This window comes from Atheta coriaria, unplaced genomic scaffold (genome assembly GCF_025399875.1).
Source record: "Atheta coriaria isolate IRGN ID8LTWV9N9 unplaced genomic scaffold, Caltech_Dcor_3.1 hic_scaffold_47_pilon, whole genome shotgun sequence".
Taxonomy (NCBI): Eukaryota; Metazoa; Arthropoda; class Insecta; order Coleoptera; family Staphylinidae; genus Dalotia; species Dalotia coriaria.
In genome coordinates this window covers 243,215-264,654 of record NW_027045489.1, presented here as the reverse complement: position 1 = coordinate 264,654, position 21,440 = coordinate 243,215, and the positions used below count along the sequence as shown (strand labels likewise).

General features: G+C 41.4%; 4 protein-coding genes across 4 annotated transcripts in view; 2 read left to right on the top strand and 2 right to left on the bottom strand.

The window, feature by feature from the left end:
* Window positions 1–4,530: 4,530 nt before the first annotated feature.
* LOC135802712 (uncharacterized protein CG1161) lies at window positions 4,531–5,881 on the bottom strand. The gene is made up of 4 exons (XM_065316325.1): window positions 5,721–5,881; window positions 5,370–5,433; window positions 5,192–5,316; window positions 4,531–5,133 (listed from the first exon to the last, which is right to left on the bottom strand). Exons 2-4 carry the CDS (start codon window positions 5,427–5,429, stop codon window positions 4,734–4,736), a joined length of 585 nt encoding a protein of 194 aa, XP_065172397.1. The 5' UTR covers window positions 5,430–5,433; window positions 5,721–5,881; the 3' UTR covers window positions 4,531–4,733.
* On the top strand, window positions 5,490–7,268 carry Gmd (GDP-mannose 4,6 dehydratase). The gene is made up of 4 exons (XM_065316321.1): window positions 5,490–5,705; window positions 5,979–6,414; window positions 6,474–6,922; window positions 7,060–7,268. Exons 1-4 carry the CDS (start codon window positions 5,652–5,654, stop codon window positions 7,189–7,191), a joined length of 1,071 nt encoding a protein of 356 aa, XP_065172393.1. The 5' UTR covers window positions 5,490–5,651; the 3' UTR covers window positions 7,192–7,268.
* scrt (scratch) overlaps window positions 7,053–21,440 on the bottom strand; it is a 51,145-nt gene continuing 36,757 nt past the window's right edge. Inside the window, exons 4-5 of the transcript XR_010550604.1 lie at window positions 18,773–18,810; window positions 7,053–7,187 (exon numbers count right to left, since the gene is read on the bottom strand). The gene's annotated coding sequence lies outside the window, so the exon portion shown is untranslated. The remainder of the gene's footprint in view (window positions 7,188–18,772; window positions 18,811–21,440) is intronic.
* LOC135802711 (fork head domain-containing protein L1-like) lies at window positions 9,793–11,155 on the top strand. The gene is made up of 2 exons (XM_065316324.1): window positions 9,793–10,392; window positions 10,456–11,155. The coding sequence occupies exons 1-2, from the start codon at window positions 9,892–9,894 to the stop codon at window positions 10,603–10,605; spliced, it is 651 nt and encodes a 216-aa protein (XP_065172396.1). The 5' UTR covers window positions 9,793–9,891; the 3' UTR covers window positions 10,606–11,155.

Genomic DNA, 21,440 nt, shown 5'->3' with positions numbered 1-21,440 from the left:
GATTTTAGGGATTTTGCACCTGTTCCATGCATTGCATAAAAACCATTCTTTCATCAGGTTGTAAGTATTCAATTTCTTTATTATTTTCATAGATAACTTCTGTGATTAGCTCACGAATTGACTCTTAAAATTGAAAGTCTGGCAAATATTATCTACTATTAGTAAACTGTATTGTTTTTTAAAATTTTATTTGCTTCCGAAAATGGTCTCCATCTTGCAATTAATTAGCTGTAGTTGGGAGCGCCGTAGAAATACTGCCTAGTGTGCTAGCTGTGACAATATTACACTGTTATCCAGGTATAGTTTAGATACACGAATAGTTGTATGTAAACAATGAGCCAATAGCAACACCGCGTGACCGCGTGGTCATTTCAGAGCGCGCATTCAGTTCCATTCCGGTTGCCGAGCGAACCACGCGTTCATCGCGACTAGTTTTATTTCTTCCTATTATAAATTGATCGTAAATCGACTTATATTCAATAAGCAATCGACAACATTTATTAGAATTGCGCGTGAACGGAATTTCGCCAGATAATAAGCACGAGTGAACTATTGTCGGCCGTCGGAGATTATTTTTCACGTGTGGATTATACTGCACTCGTGTTGGCCTGCATGTGCACGGCGTGCGTGTCGGCTGTCGCTTATCACCCAGAATAACTATGATTTATATTTAATTTGAATAAGTAGACCACGGATGTGCCCAGAGAAGAAGTTTACACTTAAAACGGCCCTGGAGTTCCGAATATTCATCGCAGAAGAGTTGCAAAAGTGCGCATATTGTAAGGCAAGTGTTCCGCGGCATTTAATATTTGTCGATATTTTTCTATATAAAAATGTTTGTATTTGTAAATGTTGTCAATAAAATAAACTTAATATAAATGAATATCTCATTCATATTTGTTTTTGGTATCCTCTTTGCCGTTTTCAGTATATGAGCGTTTCACACATATCGATATAGATATATTTTCGCGTGGAACGAGTGCAATTAAGGCTTGTGTTGTTGTTTTTAAGACATGATAAAAATAGAAACATAAATAGAAGTATCAAATATCAATGATAAAAACACTCGGTGGTCGAGTGGATACGTGCACCTGCTGGCATGCTAGCAGGCACGGATCGAATCTCAGGTATAGAAGGCATTTTTCTCAAATATAAAAATATCAGGCGTAATTTGGGTTGCATATATGAATTGCAACGAAATATAAGAGAAATGGAAATGCAAGTGAAGGCAATAAAAGAAGTAAGAAAGTAAAAGGAGAAAACGGGAGAACAGAAGAGAATAGGAGAAGATAGAAGGAAGAGAACAGAGAGTAGAGTGGAGAAGAGGAGGAGATAGAAGAAAGAGAACAGGGGAGGAGATCAGATTTTTAAATTTTTTGGCACGTGTCGTTATAAGACAGTCTACGGTCGATCTCCCAGAGCGCCTCCGGCGCTCTGGTCGATCGCCCACTGCTTCGATGCGTCCATTGCTCCCGGCCCAACCTACAGCTACGATGTCTCTGCGCTTCATCCCTGGAATTATCAGGCATATCAACAATTTTTATGGTGGGGGATCACCCCCAGAGAGAGGGAACTCCTTATAAGGACAATCCTTAAAAGGTCTTGTTCAAATATTTCTAAGTTTTAAGTCGTCTCAAGAGAGGAGACACTTATATTAAATATTCTTACAAGTTCTGACCTGTACCTGAAATGAGAGAAGGAGTACACAAATCATACAGGATACCTTAACAACTTTTATTGTGGGGATCATCTCCTGAGAGAGGGAACTCTCTTAGAGACTTGAAATGTTCCTGAAATGATAGAAGGGGTACAAGCAAATCATAAGACACAATGATTCATAATGTTTCTTTATTAACAAATTACATACATGTATGTAAAATACATAGAAAATTCTGGCAGCAATTTTGAAATAAGTCCTTCGATCTCATATCCGTGCACATACACACATGTACCAAATGATGTACACTGACATGTAGCACTAAGAAATACAGTTAATTAACAGAAAATAGTATACAGGGTGTTGCAAAAAGAAAAGAGAAACAATAATTAAAAAAGCACCTTGCAATTTATTCAATTTTGGCAAAATGTGAAGGAAAATTGATATAATGGGTGATACAAAAAGAAAATGTAAAGTTTAAGAAGGAAAACACCCGAACACCTAACTTGGTCAATTATTGATTGGAAATCAAGAAAAACAAATATACAAGGTGTTACAAAAGGAAATTTAATACATTTAAAAAAAATCCCAGGATCATTGTGAAAAGATCCGGAATCATCAAATTTGATCAATTATTGTTGAGATCACGGAAAGAAATGTACAGGGTGTTGCAAAAATGACATTATTTAAAAAGAAAATGTCAAATTCAAGAGGACCAACTTCTGGAAACAACTAATTCGGTCAATCAAAGATTGGGGAGCAAGGACACGTAATACCTATACAGGGTCATGCAAGGAAAATTACTATATTAATAACAAAATGGAAATTTCTCAAAGTAGAACATCAGGAAAATAAAGATTTTATAGTTTTCTCAATGGAAATAGACCGGAATGAAGGAAAATGCAACTACACTTACAATTAAACAATTATAAATTGTTACTTACATCTCCTGGTTATCTAAGAAAAGTAAAAGTAGAGAAGGTAGGGTGATAGATAAATAAATAACCGTAATGAATTTTATTGCGTATTGAGACTTTGTTTGCGACGCGATTTCATGACACGACTCTAGCATAGAAAAGCGCCGGCCGACGGCATCCCAACGACACGCGGTACGATATAGAAATCGCGTTTTACATACATTTTACGGCATATTACCAAACTACTAAACACGTCAACACGATTATAGAATTAAGAATAATGCAAACGAGGAAAAACGCTAAAACCCACTTTTTGCAGCGGGAGCGAAACCGCATCCGACGGCACGCGACGTTTTTGTAATACTATTTTAATCCCGTTACATGCGACTAAAGGCGTCAATTTAATAATGATGTAATAATATTTAAAAACTTACCAGTACACTGGGTAATCAAGGGAAGCCATGAAACAGAATAAAGCACGTGTTTTAGAACTGACAGTACGCCGCGCACTTAGAAGTTCGTCCCGTCGGATAAAGGCCTTGCATTGCAAGCTATATTTTAACGGATTATGAGAGATTCTGCGAAGGACAGACGTTGATTACACATACTCGAAATTAACAGCAGTATATATTCATATTTCCTATTGCAATTCTTAGTAACGAAATATCCAATGGTCGACGGACCACTAAGGCACAAACGAAGACACTAGTTTTATAAGCGTGTCATGCACTAATCAAAGTTAGCAAAACACTAAACATATCTATGGTCATTAAGTGCCGATATTTATGTAAATGCTTTTGATTGAATTGAAATGAAAGATCGCAAGGTAACAAACCACGTGTAAATTGGAACTGACTGAAACGTTGGAACGTTCGTAGTATTAGCGCACCATCGAACTGGTTTAAAGCGATAAAAAAGTTGTTTATACACCACCACCGATAAGCATTTAAAGTTGAAAATAAAACATTCAAATTTGTAGATGTAATACAATTTACATTACGTAGAAAAGAAATATTAAATAATAATTCGATCATATTTTGTATGTATTCCATCATTCTCATTTAAATAAAATGAACCCGTGCACAATATGTTTAATAATAATATGTTTTTGGGAGCGGAAATGGCATATTGTTGGGAAATACTCTGAGGCAACCAGAATATAAAGAAGTTCTCAAGATATGAACCAATTTCCAAGACGAAATTTAAACAACGTTGAATTTGTCAAATTTTTGGGCACTTGGCGAATTGTTTGTGGGAGCGACAATAACGTATTAATAATACCCCAAAGGATTCCCACTGTAGACCACTACAATGTTTAGATTGATGTTTATCACCCAAATGAAAACAGCATTCCTAGCGATGAGAAACAAATTGACTGCGGCAAATATAATAGTTAGTGAATGCTGACGATAAACACTGCACACAATCCAGCATCGGCACACATTAGTAACACATTAGTGAAAGGCACACTCTATAAACGCAATCTAAAACCACATAGGATAATGTACACGTCGTTACAATTAAATACGCGCGTTTGGCAATGAATTATATCGCGAATTTATGGAATTTAATGCAAAAAGATTCACACGAGCACGACGAAATGTCTTAGGGGCAACCGGTACGAAACTAACTACAGTCCACCGACACAACAAACCTGTCGGCCATGGACGTGACTTATCATAAGATAAAGTAAGATGTTTCTATTGGCGGCGTGTCTATGGCATGATGCTTGTCTCACTTAGAAGAGCCGACAATGTGCGCGGAATTTATTTCTTTTTAATTTTTGTTATGATTCATTTTCAAATTATCTTTTCTAATGGAGAATTTCACGTAGATTAAGAATAATAAGAATCCTCAATCTGTTCCTCCCTTTCATCTATAGTTTAAGAGATATTTGTTATTGAGTACTGATAATGTTTTAAATTTGCTATTATATAGAGAGAATTAATAAATGAATTACTTTTACAATTGATATATACTTGTCTCCCAACACTTTAACATGAGAATGAAACAAGAAAATAAGTGTTTACAGAGTAAATAAAATTATCACAAAACAACGAATAACTCTTGTTTTACGACTATACCATGTATTACAATTATTTAAATGTTTAAAGGAATAAGTTATGTTACATATTTTTAATGTATTGCATATAAGAGTTTCAATTAAGCATAGTATGCCTATCATAAATATTACGTCGCTGTTCTTTCACCTGGCGCTTCCATTTATCCTGCTGATGCCCAACGCGATTCAAAACATTGCCTCTGACGCTCATATTATGTGACATGCCAGGTCCACTCACCCCAGCTGCACTCTCATCTTCTTCATTGGTGTGCTCCTGATAGCTACCTTTATTCCTTTTATTGAGCAGTGGATCCAAAATAATCAGGAAAGCCATGTAGATTACCAGGATGGAAATGACCCAAATTACAATAATAACAACAAACTTGATTATATTGGTGTTGCGCGCCTCATATTTGCATTCACATCTCTGGCAAAACTCCGGCCCTTTTCCCTGGATATGATCAATAATATTAGGAAGAATCACTGACTCACATTTACTACAAAAATAAGAATCAATTACTATCTGAATGACAATAGTTCAATGCTGGTTTTTACCATTGGTGAGGTTGAACATTTGCAATGTGTAGTATTTTGGTCTGATGACTTCTTAAAGTACTATTTGTCACTGTAGACATGCTGGGGCAAACACATCTACAGCGATTGTTCTCATATGATTGACCCTAAAACAAAAATAAATTTAATTTTTGTTTATAAATAGTGAATAAAAACTTACCATTGCTCCAGATGCAAATAAAACACCCAGGAAGGTGATATAAAGAGTTGGGGAAATCATCTTCCTAAAAATTAATAAAACAGTCAAAAATATTTTCAGTGCTTCACTTCAGTGGTAGATTGGTGAGACATCTGTAGTTACAGTAGTAGTACAAGAGTGTGTGTGACTTATCTGTTTGTTTTTAACATTGCATAGACTCCAAGTACATTTATAAAATTCCAGCAGCGTTATCAGTATTAAGCCAGTAAGCTACAGCACCAAAGTGAGTCTAAATTGTCTAAAATGGCTCAGGAAGGACCAAGGAAAGTCGCATTTATAACAGGCATCAGCGGACAGGTATGTAGTGCTTACCGAGTTAAAATCGTCGCGTTGAACCAAAGTACAAGTCGAATGCAAAATCGGACTAGTAGACCACTTACTTCACATAATATCTTATTGCTGGTGTGCGTATTATTCCTTAAATCAAAGAAAACAACTGTAGGGTTATAATAATAACGTCAATGTAGCTGTGTTTGCGTAGATACCAGCTGGACGGATCGATAGTTCGTAGATGCGCCGCATTGGCGTTGAAAGCGCGCTACATTCAAAAGTTTCTTTTTACTTTCACAGGATGGCTCCTATCTGGCGGAATTACTCCTTGAAAAAGGCTACTACGTTCATGGTATTATCAGAAGGGCAAGTACTTTTAACACCGCACGGATTAATCACCTCTACGCTGATAAATACACGCACAAGGGAGGTAAAATGAAGCTGCACTACGGGGACATGACCGATTCCAGTTGCCTGGTCAAATTAATCTCAACAATCAAACCTACGGAAATTTATAATCTCGCCGCGCAGAGTCACGTGAAGGTCTCGTTTGATCTTAGCGAATACACCGCGGAAGTGGTCGGCGTGGGCACTCTGCGATTGATGGACGCCATCAGGACCTGTAATCTCGAGAAAGAAGTGAAGTTTTACCAGGCGTCCACGTCGGAACTCTATGGGAAAGTGCAGGAAGTACCGCAGACCGAGTGCACGCCGTTTTATCCACGTTCGCCATACGGTAAGCCTTGAAACATTAGGGTCTTGATGAAATTAAAGTGTGGTATTCGTTGATTTCAGCATGCGCCAAGTTGTATGCATTCTGGATCGTGATCAATTACCGTGAGGCTTACGGGATGTTCGCCTGCAACGGCATCCTCTTCAATCACGAGAGCCCGCGCCGTGGCGAGACGTTCGTGACGCGGAAGATCACGCGAGGCGTGGCTAAGATCCACCTCGGGCAGGCGGAGCTCATCGAGCTGGGCAGCCTGGACTCACAGCGCGACTGGGGCCACGCTAAGGACTACGTGGAAGCAATGTGGATGATGCTGCAGCAGGACGCGCCGGAGGACTATGTGATTGCGTCCGGTGAGATGCACAGCGTGCGGGAGTTCGTCGAGATGGCATTCCGGCACGTCGGCAAGGAGATCGAATGGCGTGGCACGGGTCTAGAGGAGGTGGGCGTGGAGAAGGATACCGGTGTGGTGCGCGTTCGCGTCGACGAACGATACTTCCGTCCCACTGAAGTGGTAAGCATAACACTGCTCTCGGTTGGTTTATTAATAAACACCGAGATCAATTTGCATGCAAATATTTTCGGCAGTGTGCCGCTGATGGTTATCGCAAACTTATGTTAATCCTCTGTTGGTTCATTAACGCGATATAGGAGCAACTCCTCGGCGACGCGTCGAAGGCAAAGAAGAAGCTGAACTGGGCGCCGCGGGTAACGTTCCCGGAGCTCGTCAAGGATATGATGGAGGCTGATATCGAATTGATGAGACGCAATCCGCTCGCCTGAAACAAGCAACACCATTCCATGATGATATATATTCTATATTCATTTCTGTATTTAATATATTGAAATATGATGATGTATTGATGGCGGTTTTAACTCATTCCGCACCGATTCCAGAGCATCGCCTGCTGGTGCTGCGTGCGTTTGTTGTTGCTTCCTGCGTGCGCGTTTACGATGTGTAACTTGCGTTAGTGGCGACCACCCGGTTTGCGGCCGCGAGAACCCTCGGCGATCGTAAAACGCGCGACGTCGCGCTTGCTCGCCTCGAAATAGAAGAAAGCGCAGGCGGCAATAAAACTGATACGTAAATAAGTAAATAGTAATATCCCAGAAATTCGAGTGTTTATTTGTAATTCGGCGCGAACATAAAATAAACAACGGCGAGCGACATGCGGGGGCTTTTTCATCTTCATCTTCAAAACCGCATTAGCGCGCATCTTCGCAACAGCTCGTTCCGCGTTGAAACTTCAAGGAGCGAACGATTTTTTTTACATTAATGCGTTTTCAATGTGCACCAAGCACCAGACGAGTTGAAAATTACAAAGCGAATTGTGTGTGTGTGGCCGATAAAATTCCCCGAAACAAAAATGCTACAATCATCACTTTAATAATTTAAGATGTTCCTGTTGCTGATGTAATGATATTTTTAATGAGCGTAAAACAATCCGCGCAAAGTTTCTAATTACTGTTTGCGTATAATTACTATAAATAGACGCCTGCAAGGCAGTAGTCTTTTTCGGCGGTTGATTTATTATAAAGTGCCGAACCGCACATCACGCACAGTGTACACAATCCGCGATTGAAGCATCAAAGAGCGAAGAAAAGGTATAAAATACATGTGGTCAGCTTACACACATGCGTGCGCGTGATTGTGGGCATTCGGGAAGAATCCCTGGAAGCGGTCCACACACTCTAACACCCGTACACACACACACATTCGTGTTTGAAGCGGAATGGTTTTGTTTGTTGATTCTAAGCGCATTTGAAACGAACCCGTAAATACGGCCGCGCGGCGTGCCAGGCACCGGAAAGTTTGTATTTCTTTTTTATTTCCCTTAAAACACTAAAGCTACATCGCGCTCGCGACGCCCGCGCCGCGCGTTTGTTTCATTACAAACGCGCGGCCATTAATGCCCCGACAGCCGGCTACCGCCGTGCGACTGTTGCGTTTTCGGGGAAGCAACATAATTCGCCTCGTAGATCAAATGTAACGTGCCTGTAATAACACAACGACTGTCACTTCAATACCCGTTGATAAATGTTGCGCGCCCGAGTTGTGTTTTCCTTTTTGAACTCCTGCTTTGCTTTATAGATCTTTATAGTGTTTATATAACGGTTTAATATTTTAAGATACGTCTTTACAAATGTTCGCGTTGCGTGTGAAGAACATTATTGCATGTCTCGAATTGCACAATTCACAATGCAATTCGTTTCACACTACGGTGATAAAAACTAACCCAAATCTTTTGCGCAAATGGCGTTTTCCTTTCGTTTTCTCGAGGAGAGGAAGATTTTATAGATTTCTTACTCCCAACACCACATGGGGTATATTCTCACCCATAAGACATTATCGTTATCTATAAAATCTTTGTTATACTTAAATATAAAAGAATGGATCTCTTGGGATGGAATATTATTCAATTTCTACAACATCTATATCCGCCCTCACCACTTCCGCACAGTTAACATCTTTATCTGTATGTTGATCATGATGAGACAAGATGATAAATGAACGAAAATGAAGTGCACTGAATTACGCCAAACGACGTATTTATCGCCAGCGTCTAAGTATGCGCGATCATGTCCTACACGACTCCGAACACGATGGACCACACGCATCTCAATGACAGATTTACAACCACCGACCAGCTATGACTATCACCACACATCTGTATTTCTACATATGAGCATTCGTAGCACGCATTGCAAAATAAATTTTTGCATGCCGGCGCGGCATCCAAGCGAAGATTTTAACATCGGTGCTCATTTTGTTGCGCTCGCACGAACACAAACCAGCCAAACAAAACAACAACCAAAAGAGATACTCCCGGAAGTTTAAATTTAATACCCTGCGTTTCTGCTATCTTTACGGCTGCCGCCGCCGCGGCGTTGAAATCAAAATATAATAAACGACATAAAGGCTCATTTAATTCGGTGTAGAATAACAACGTGGGGTTCCCGAGCGACGCGGCCTGCGGTAGCTGGCGGGGTATATTCATGCAAGTGTTGTTGTTATTTACCTTTTGTGGCTTTTAATGCGTGTCACGGCTATTATCGGATGCGGCCGCAATGTTTTGACAACACGTGTGAAAACACTCGTATATCTTCCGCACGTCCGCCTCGCGAGAGGTGTGTGCCAGGTTATGAGATGCACTCATGGGTGGAAGATGATGTTTCCTACGAAAAAGCTCACTAAGCTTCGAGCTAAGAGACAGACGTCCGTCGCGCTCGGGAGATGTGGAACTGCATCTTATTGGCCTGCCAGACATTCGAATTTCGGGAAAACGTAACGCCTGAAAATTCCAACACCACGCCATCGGCAGGAGTGGGGGATGTTACTTAAGTCAGTTGCGGATGTTAAACGTCGTTAATTAGCGCTAAACATTCACTAAACAAGTTCCCATTTCAAAACGGTGTCAAAAACTCAATCGCGTGTGACATCATAATGCATTTTGTTAATTAGTGTTAATTTGAGACTAAACCATGTTTCCCATTGACTTGTACCGCGATTTTGTGCCACCCAATCTGTACCTTCAGCAGAGTATGCTGCACGGATACTGCATGTCGCCAAATCTATGGCTGCCATTACCGCTTAAGCTACAAGAGCCGCGATTAGAAAAACCGCCATATTCGTACATAGCTCTTATTGCAATGGCTATCAGTTCATCGCCAAAACAAAGATTAACACTTTCCGGGATTTACCGTTTCATCATGGATAACTTCCCGTACTATAGAGACAACAAACAAGGATGGCAGAATTCCATCCGGCATAATTTGAGTTTAAACGATTGTTTCGTCAAGGTACCACGTGACAAGGTATCACCAGGAGGTCCGGAACAAGCTGGTGGTAAAGGAAGTTACTGGATGTTAGACCCCAAAGCAACTAACATGTTCGAAAAGGGAAACTATCGTCGCAGGAAGAGTCGACGACAGCGCATCGCCGAATGCACGGATTACTTAAGTCATCAAAGATCTCTAAGTCAGGTAAAACTAGTTTTTAATTCGAATTGATTTGTGGTATGATTGGATGTAATGTTGATGTTATAGGAGCGAATTGGGGGTGCGTGCAGCGTTACGCCAACAGCAGCGCCCTCTACGGCGGAGGCGGCGTTGACATTGCGCAAAAACAAAAATTCCAGCCTGTTTACCATCGAGAATCTCATAAAAAGCGACGACGGTGCCGGCCATAAAACTTGATTAAATAAATAAGGCGTGCGTGCGCGCGTGCAACACCACCGTTTGATGTTTTCGGGATTATTTTTGCGTAACACTGTAGCACACCGTCGCAAAACTTGTTGTACATATATATTGCACGTCAAAAAAAGACCGCCTCTCGCAAATAAACACCGCGATTGGACAAATTTCAAAAAGACTGCCGCGCGTCTAACGAACGCGCGCAGTTTGGACGTTTTTAGAAAAACATTTACTTTGTACATTACCCGATTTCGAAAACAGCGCGCCGCGTCCCTCCTTTGAACTCGCGGTGCAGGCGGGCGCGCGCTTTATTTGTTTTACCGAATGAGACAAAAAATGTAAATAAACAGTCCACAACTTGAGAAAATAACTTTTTCGCACGCGGCGCGATGATTTCATAAATTTTATAAATACTATTCGAGCAAACAGCGTTTGATGGTGCGAAATGTTGCTGTGTGAGCTCGCGTTGATTATATAAAGTTGTATAATTGTGTATAATCGTGTTGTATCTACATACTTTGATGGGATTTCACGCTTGTAGGATGTAAGGTGTGTCGAGTATGAATGTAATTTTGAGTGTCCAATAAATATTTATTTTATACCCAAATGAACGCCGCCTAATTTCTTCCAACATCAAAACCAACCCGGAATTATCCCGAAAGTGTGCGCCGCCGTTATTGATTTTGTCAGATGTGAAAATTACAAATTACAAATCAAAACAATGACAAGTGCACGAGTACGAGAGCGGTAGTAATTATCGCCGTCGGAGGGTGAAAACGTGAAAGGCAACTTTTGAATGGCACGAAATTTGCGCTAAAAGAGATGTAATTCCGAGCGCATGATATAAACGACGCGGCGAAACGCAAAGTTGCGTTTTTATGTTGCTCGAGCCTCGAAAACGACAATCGCATACAATCGAACTAAATTGCTGGATTATGTGGGCACCTCCACCTGCGTGTATGCGTGTGGAAAGTTTTTTTTTATCGGCTTTTTCGATTTCGGGCAAAGCAACCGGTAGCGTGCACGTGTGTGCACGTGTGTCGCGAGGATAAAGGTAAAATTCGTTCAAAGTCGATGCGCGCAACACGTACGCTTTGGTTGGAAAGTGCGACAAAGTTGCGGTTTCGCGTGAGGGGTGCGCGCACACACGTAGGGGTGGGTGCGTGTGGGTGAGTGTTGGTTTTAGGGAGTTTAGGATTGTTAGACGCACGAAGGCGGCGGCCGCGGCGGCGGTGGTAAAGGCAAAGGAAGCATGCGTGCATTGAATGCTTGAACTTGTCGGCCGACCTGAGCGAGCTTTCGGTCGTTAGATCACATTGTTGTTACCACCGTTTATTCAAACCGCAGAAGAGACACGTAACAAACAGGAAATTATGGATCAATCAGAAAGCAACTTTCTGTAAAAAGCAAAAATTTTACAAAGTCATTTTAAGAGTAAAAATGCGCAGTTTTATATACCTAAAACTATTGAATGTTGAAAATGAGTATAAAGACTCAACATGTTACCCGAGGGAATGAAGGCATGCGAGTAACGTGCGCGCTCCGAAGCAATCAGTCGGACTCGAGGGACTTCTTAGTGGACAATAACGGGTCGGACGCAATTTGTCGGCCCCGAGGCCGGCCGCTGTTCCTATAGTAACTGCCGCCGCTAGTAATTCAGCTATGATAGCTTTATTAAGGCCCCTCTTTTCGACCGGTGCGCGCACGGCTAATGGCGAAGACGGCGATAAATAATGGCTGGTGGTCGCGGTCGCCGGCGTTGACACGCTGCCAATTCGCCGTGTTCACCCCCCAAAAAGAAGTCCGACCTTCTTTCCGACGCCGTTTCCTCCCGAAAACCTTCCAACGGAATTCGAATCATTCGAGCACAAATATAACGCGTTTTGTTCCAAATCCCATTCGCGGAGTTGGAAACCCAAATCAATTTTTAGGAGGTGCTTTGCACCTTACTCGCCACCTTGAACGCACAACCTGGTGGTGCTAGGTGTGGGTGATAATCGTGCCGAATCGAAGCTAACCATCCGACTGTTTATGAGTGAATCGCATGTGTTCCAAGCAGGGAACGCAAATGGGAACACGGCGAGTGGTGGCGAGCGCAAAAACGGTAATAATTTAGCGGATCAAACGAGGAGCTAACTCAGCACGGTCGGAGAGTGGTACGGGTGTTTTTTACGAGGCGAGGGGGTTGAATTGAGGAGGGCGACCGGTTCGTGTCACCGTGTCGGCGGCGGTGGTGGTGAAAAACGAACTGTTGCTACAACAACAAGTTGAAAACTTTTCAGTCAGCGCACGAATAAAACTGCTGTGTTAATGGCATTAGTTTTCTACGTTTCCTGACACGTCTCTACTGCGCTTTTTATACAGTCTGTATGAGTTCACAAATATTATAAAAACCAGCATGAAATTAAACAGAAACAAATATTTTTCTTACATTCATTAGAAACTTTCAGTATTATTAGTTAAATGCGCTTTTCCAGTCCGTACCAAGCTGTTTGTAATTAGCGGTGTTTTAAAGTTGCTCTTTTTACTGTGCCGCAATGTGAATAAATCGTCTTGATGTCATTTAGACTCGTTAACGCTAGGCAACCAACTATATACGCAAACAACTAGCTTTGAAATTGTTTGACAAACAAAATTTGTCTCGAAATTGATTTTTTAATTAATGATCTTGCGCCGGTTTATTTACGCTTGACTTGCGCACCTTTTAGGAGGCAATTAGCGCTCGCCTGCGAATTTAATAAGATGTTTGCGCGCAGAACGCTTTAATCCTTTCGCAATGGGATGAAATTTCAAACTTTCCTTCCACACGCCGGCGGAATATTGGCGTGCTCGCGTTCATATTGATTGCACCTGTAGCCCGAGCGCGCGCGCTTTATATCGCGAATTTGTAATCCCACGCACGCGGAGGCAAAAGAAAAACCGAACCGGCGAGCGCAGTCGTCCGGAATAGATTCTTGCGTTTCGAGGAAATCGTTCGTGCGGAAGCGAAATTATTGATGATTTCGTCGAGCGGAAAACGCGTGCCAAACGAACGAAAAACTCAAAACAACAGACAACCGCATACAAGCTGCAACCAACACAGCACATAACCCCAAAATCAAAATGGCGTCATAACCTCAAAAAGCATGTTTAATTCAAGAAAGAAAAAAAAAACAACTAGAAACGTGATAAAAACAAGCCTGATGATTTTCGTGTCGTTATCAGCTGGCGACAGTAAAAACGACGACGCGTAAAATCGCGCGTTACGATGCCGTCGCCAGCGTCGTCGACTTAATCTATCGACTGCCGTTTTTAATAGCCCTTGGGGCGATAAAACGCCATCCCCATGGACAATTTTTCCACATAGCAGCTTATCACATCAAAATCTATCGATGATGGCCCGACTTTATGAACGCTTTGCATATTCGCCAATTGTTTTCTTACACACTGGGTGTTTGTGACACCCTCCGCCCCCCACGCGCATATTTTATGCCACATTTAGGTGGAATATCGTTCATAAAAATATTAATCGCGTTGTGACTATAAAACGAATTGCTCCCGACATGTTTAGGAGACATTTACACACCAGCACGCATCAGCACGTAGATGTGCTGCCCTTCCAGCGTGTCAGAAGTAGTTATTCAGTTTGCCATGGGTATAAATAGTGTATAAATTATTTAGACGGCGTCCAGTGAGTTGGAGTTCACGTAACAACTCGCATGTGAGCGGTTTGGAGTAGGTTCCTAATTGCGAGATAATTAAACGTTGTATGCAGAAGGTCAACATGTCACGTCGCATCCCTTATGATGGGTGTGTGGGGGTTGAGCGCACGGCGGTCCATTACGTTTAGTGCACGTCGCGCGCTGACTGTGACATCTTAACGGGACCGTAAAATGGACCTCGTAAAGGACTCACACCAGTCACACCCCCCAAAACGTCCACCGAAATGAAAACTCGACGCTGTGGACAACAAAGTCGACACTAAAACGTAAAATAACTAACAACACTTCTGCTATACGTAAAATTTAAATTTAAGGGTCGTCAACCGTTGAAATGTTTTAATTTTTGTTTGAAATTATTTCTGATTACAGACAGCCCGCATTTTATAATTGTAGATTTGTGCTAGTGTGCGCGGAGAGCACGTCTGAAGGTGGTTGTGGGGGTGTGAGGATGGTTTGAGTGGCACATCTTCGGATTCGCGTCGCTTTTGCCCGTGTTCTTGTTTGCTGGCGGCGCACCTGAGCAAAGGAAAAGTGTCGCGCAGGCTTGTCGCGCGCGCCCCAGGGTCATTAGAGAAAATAACGAGATGCTTCTTAATTAAAAAGTAAATAGGACGAAAAGCACATTGTAACTGTAACTATTAAATTTAAATACGACAACAAGGCTTTTACGGCGCCCGTCGCCGTCGTCGCGCTGTTTTGCGTTCCGCGTCGTCATCGGTAATTTCTTTTGCGCTTTACCTGGTCTAAGTATACACAACCAGGCAGAACAATTAGAAATTATTATTTTTATATAGCAGCATCCAACAAGTAAATAATAAAGTATTTAAAAACACATAAAATTAAACATTTGTTTAAATTTACTTGAAACACAAATTTATTTAAAAAAACTTGCTTCGCTTATTTTTGGGCGACGCGTAATTTTATAGTCAGTTGTGTACATGTTTTGCACGTCGATTCAACTATAATTCACCAATTAAAAATAACAATTTTAATTTCAACCTGAAGGATGTTTTAACGACCACGCTGCTCTCGTTGAGTTGTCGTTAAATCGCGCAGTGGAAATTATTCATCCATTATTTTCGTAATTCCATTTTACTGACAATAGGTATATCTTTAAAACAACGACAAATTTTAAGTAATGGTAATAGAAACATAACCTGGGAGTGTCTCGCAGATATAGCTTAGCAAAAGATATTAAAATAAATAAATTACTGTCATAGATACATTTTTCTGCTTCGATTTTTTCCTGCTGGGTGTCGCACCTTAACGAGAAACAGAAACAAGGGCGCGCCTGTGTTATGATAATAACGTTTAGAGTAAATTATTGAAGTCGTTCGAAGCAGCTCGTAAAATCAATACAAATTAGATTTGCGAATGTGGCGCACACTTGGCGATAGTGAAGAAGGCACGAAGCGTAAAGCGAAAAATGAAATAATTGGCAGAAATGCGACGTTATTCATTGTCGTCGACGACAACGTCGCGGCGGCGGTGGCGGTGGCGGCGAACAAGTTGGAAAATGTTTGCGCGACCAACAAGTACTCGGCAGCGCGCGTCGTGCTTTCTTATCGAATATGCTCTCCTCAGCGTGCGCTCGCGCGCTCGTCCGCCCCCGCCAGCCCTCAGCTATTTACATGTCTATACGCGGGTGGAAATTTATTAGCCTTTTAAGCTACAAGACTGCAATAAATTTGTCCGCCAGATTAGAATGTACCTTGGAAAATTTACAGCGCAACTTAAAATGGATAAATGAAATACTTCGAGGCATGGAGTGCGCCACACACACACACACGTTGAGAAAATTCAGTTATGCAGGAAGTAAGACGAAAGTTGGTTACATGCAAAACATGACATGACAGAATGCGGAATCGCTGACAACTCACAAAAGAGAATTTATACTAAATTTAATATTTATTAGTTGCAAAAAGTGAATAAAAGTTTTTTAAAATCAATTTTGGTTCGAGTGTGTGCTTACCTAACATAGCGACAGGGCTAATGTGACGTAATTTACAAAGGGACGTTATAAATAGGCAAATGCGGACATTTATTGCCGTTTCGGCGGCGGTAGCGGAGGCGGCGGTTTGCGCAATCAATGAGAGCACACAGCGGACGCGTGGGACCGAACCAACAAGTACCCGGCGCCACTTGCTTCGACTTTATGTGCGCCATGCTTTATTGGTGTTTATATTGGGCGTTTTTGAAAGCAACAAGCACTGCGAATACTATTACAATAGCACGTATAGCATTGTATGTGGAGTTGCCTACGCTAACAGTAGTCAAACACGTATAACCTCACTCATTTGATTGCAATTAGCAGTTGTAAACGTTGACGAGAATGAAGTGAAGACGCGCTAACTGGGATGATGGTCATTGCGGGTGTGAATTTGCGAAACGACGCTTACAAGCTGTTTCGACGGCGGCGATATGACCGCTTTAACTTTTCATATTCGAGCCCTCTAAATTGGATTTACGCGAGTTTAAGGGTAATTTAATAAGCAATTATCGGTTAGCATGCAGCCAAACTGCTCTTATGGCCTAATCCGGGAAAGCTTATTACTCGGGACGTGAGGGCGGCGGCGGTGGTAGCGGCGGTAGCAGCGGTGGAAGTATCGGCGATCGGTGTGGATGCAATCGAAATTGGACGCCGGATATTGTTGAAATTGTCGTTTGGGAGTCGCGCTCACCAAACGTAACGCTTCTACCGTTGCAAACAAGGTCAAACAACCAAATAACAAAACATAAAATCAACTAAAACAATTCATGTTCATTATGAAAATGAAGCCGCAGTAAAATACGAAATGATATTATGTAAAATAAGAGCATAAAAATAAAATGTGTTTTTGGTTCAATCATTTAATGAATGTTTGCGGGTTGTTTTCGTGATGTTCCTGTATGTTTGATGTCGTGCCGCCGCCGCCCGGTCTGAACCTGACGCCCGACGCGGGCGACGCTTCCCGCTGATGGTGCAATTGCGCATTGCGGCCAATTAAATGCATTCGGGCGCCGCTCGCGTCGTTTCAGTTCGGCGCGGCCCGCCGCTGATCGAATTGACTATTGTTGCCGTTTATCCCACTACCCACACCATCGTCACATACCTATACGTACCTACGTCGGTCTGTCAATTTGTGTTTTTTGTCAACGTGCGACTGTTTCGCGTAATCGCTGGAGCAATTTTTGTCGACGAAGGGCGGCAGCGGCGGTGGCACCGCCAAGTTTTATATTTATACGTCCGTATTGCGGTTTTTATGCTCGCGCGCGCCATCTACATGTGTCCGTATAATGTTAACAAACACGCACATAAATTCGCACTCATTTCTTTTTATGTTTCGCGCATTCGCGCGACGGAGCCGGGACGCAATCTTTTATAAGATGGCCGTTTGCCAGCTTCCGGTGCACCCAAACGACAATGCCGGAGAAACAGCGCTGATTTTTACAAGTTGTTGCAAAACAATGTCAAGCACAAAAATAGGTTAACACACATTTTTTTTTCGAGGATTTTTGATAATTAATATCTTCGAAACTAAAAGAGAAAGCAACCAACGAATTACTGATTATGAAAGATTGGAAAATTCTCCATCAGACAAAAATATAAAATAATAATATTTCCGATAGTGAAAGGCAAAAAAGGTGACCAAAAGTGCTAAAAAGTGACATTTTTCAATTTTTGCCCATTTTATTCAATCGCGAATATCTCATAAACTAAAAGAGATAAATAGGATCTGATCGCAGCGTCTTGATCTACGGACTATTCTCTATAAGATAGGATAGTTAAAACGTCTGAAAGATGAATTTTTAATTCTTAAGAAAAAATTGCCAAAGGGGGGGGTACTTGATACTTTTTTTTGACGATTTTCAATAATTCATATCTTTGAAACTAAAAGCGATAGCAACCAACGAATTACTGATTATGAATATGATAAAAATATAAAATAATAATATATCCAATAGTAAAAGATCAAAAAACGAGACTAAAAGTGTTAAAAGTGATATTTTTCAATATTTGGCCATTTCTTTAAAACGCGAATATCTCTTAAACTAAAAGAGATAAAAAGGAACAAACAGATTCTTAATCTACGAATGCTTGATACTTTTTTGGACGATTTTTGAAAGCAGATATCTTCAAAACTAAAAGAGGTAGCAACTAGAAATTTATTGATTATGGAAGATTGGAAAATTCGATATCAGATGGAAATTTAAATTAATTTAATTTCATGAGATAAATAAATGGTATAAACACGCGACTGAAAGTGCTAAAAATTGCAATTTTGCATCGAGCGTTAGCGCGGGCGCCGGGGAAAATCCGCGGGCCCCGGCAATCGTTAATTTTTTGCTAATTTTTTTGTGTTTGCGATTTAAGAGCGATCAGCCGGGCCCCGGGGAATTTATCCTAGTTGACCCCCCTCTCATCGATAAACAGCAAATAATTACAGCAGTAAATTTGACCGAAAAATATAATTGATTTATAAACTTACCAGTGTACAGCTTATCGGATTGCCAGGCACGAAGAGTGCTGTAACAAAACGAAAACATAAATTAAAACAAAAATATTTCATACAATTGAATTATGTTATAATTAACAATCAACACAAAATAAACAATCTGTGCTGTTTAGTTAAGAAATACATACACGAGCCTGTTGGATCTTTCTTAATGATGAGAATCAACATGGAGGCGATATATATCCGATTAATTTAGTAACCTACACCAAATACAGCGCCGAGTGAAGAATGTTATCAAAAACCGGCTTTTCCGAACAAAACAATTTATTATAGTCGCAAAGTACAAATAAATAGTCGATTGATCTTCGAGTATAACACAAATTTAGAATATTAAAGTCCGAATAAACGATATAAGTCTCTCAAAACATGACTGGATTAACCAGCGACCGGCACGAAACTGGCTGCAATCCGCCGATAGTGCATGCAGAAACTGCGTAAACGACGGACAGTACTCGTATATGATAAGAAAGCAAGAGGTGCGCAAAGACGGCGCATCGTAGATAACAGCATTGTATACAAATCTATTGTATACACGTTTGTCGATAAATATAAAAAAAAAAATAAGCCGTATAACTAGATTCTATGATTTTTAGCGCATCTTAGTGCCACCTATAAATGCGACAAATATTAGTCCTACAATTTAGACTATTATGATCAATAATTAATGTTCCCACGTGTTACCACTTTTGTATGCAGTACATATTGTCAATAAACATGTAGAGCGTCTCTTAAACTATAAGATGGCCTTTAGAAACGCACTAAATGTGTATTACTTCACGAGATACTGGCTGTTATCTGAGCCAACTTTTTGAAATGTGAAAATAATGTCGATTTGTAATTTCAAGTGATTTAAAATAATAGGACAAGAAGTCAAAAAACGCGACTGAATGTTCTAAAAAGTGAAATTTTTCAATGTTTGAACTTTTCAGACCTGTACGAATTTTGACAGTAAAATGCGATATTTTTTGCACGCAGTTTTCGATTGGGGATCTAGATTTGGGATTGTATAATGGCGCCGGGTGAGAATCGAAGCAACATTCTGTGTCGAGGACGCACTGCTGACGACGGGAACGGGGTGATGTATGGCGACAGACGGAATTAAGTGATAAGCCATCCCACTTTCGAGCTCGAGGACGACGCTTCTCACTCGCGCAGCCGATATCCATCGCATTCGCGATTCGATCCTTCCTGTTGAATGAGAGCACCCGTATGATAATCAGGACGCGCTTCTGCCATGCACACAATGCGCCGGCGAGAGATAAAACACGTGATGCAGTTGCGCACGTTAGATTTTATATCCATCGAAGCGAGAAAATTAAAATGCAAAACTTACAAATAAATTACAAAAACAAAATTGGTACAACTGACAAAAACTTTCTTTTAAACACAACAACCAAGATGGATGACCGTAAACCAAGACATTATTCATTATAATGTGCGCATTAAACAGCCTAAGATAAAATTTCCGCGTCCGCAGGCAAAAAATGCGAGTATTTCGCGCAATTGACTCAACTAAGCGCACATTACAAACAATATTAATTATCACCGAAACAAGCAAAACAACCTCGGTTTTAGTTAGGCGTCGTAGGCCCGTCTACAAGATATATTAATGGCGGCCGTTGGAATATTTAAAGTGAGGAAAGTTGAAAAAGTGAAAATAAAAGTGGCGTCATTATGCGCGCACAAAAACGGGATCATCTTCACCGGAATTTATTGCGACGTGGAAAGTGTTAAATGACGCTGAAACATCTGGATTAAGGTTGGCGATAGCGAGTCCGTTTGCGCGCACAGCACGACACCGTCGTTGTTTTGTGTGTTTCCAGGCGAGGGAGAGAGCTCTCTAAGTTTTTTCGCCTTCTTACAGCGCGCCGCACTTTGGTAATATATTACTTACGTATTTTGATTGTGCACAAGCACATTTTAATGATTTATCTATTGCTGCGACTGTGTAGCTCTGAATTTAGAAAACAGAACGATTTATATTGCGCAAATGCGCCTCGGGTTGCGGAAATAATCTGTTGATTTTAAACGACCAGCGCCATCTGTTGAGCAAATGGATCAAGCTGCGATAAAATTTTAATTCTTGCGTAGAATTAAGAGTTATCGACTCAACTGGCTGTTCGTCGCAGTAAAATATTCGAGTGGTACTAAATTTTTCAATTAGAGCTTAATTAATTTACGATTACGACATTCACAGCGCCCAGCGACGCCGGCGATATTTTGAAGGCGCTTGTCGTCGCTGGCGAAAACTTTTTTGCTGCGCCGCTTCCATTAATCTGCGTTAAAGTAATGTATCCTGTCGATGGGACGCCGCTCCCGAGCGGCTCGGAATAACAAGTTAAAATGTACAAGAAAGCACTTAAGCGTTCGGCGGGCCTATTGTGTCACCAGCATGTTCGGCCAGAGGGACAAGAACTACGTCGATGGCGACCGGGCCATAGATAATGCTCGGGCGGCGGCAACGGCGGCGCGATCCACCCACGGAGAGAGATCCAGTCGCGACGGTCGGCCCCAGTGATATATGCCTCGGTCCGTGACACACTAATGGCCGCATGTTGATTGCGAGTTTTAAAGGGGATGCACGCCGGCGATTTATGGCTGATCACTAACTCCGGCTCGTTATTTATCCTGCAAATCCTTT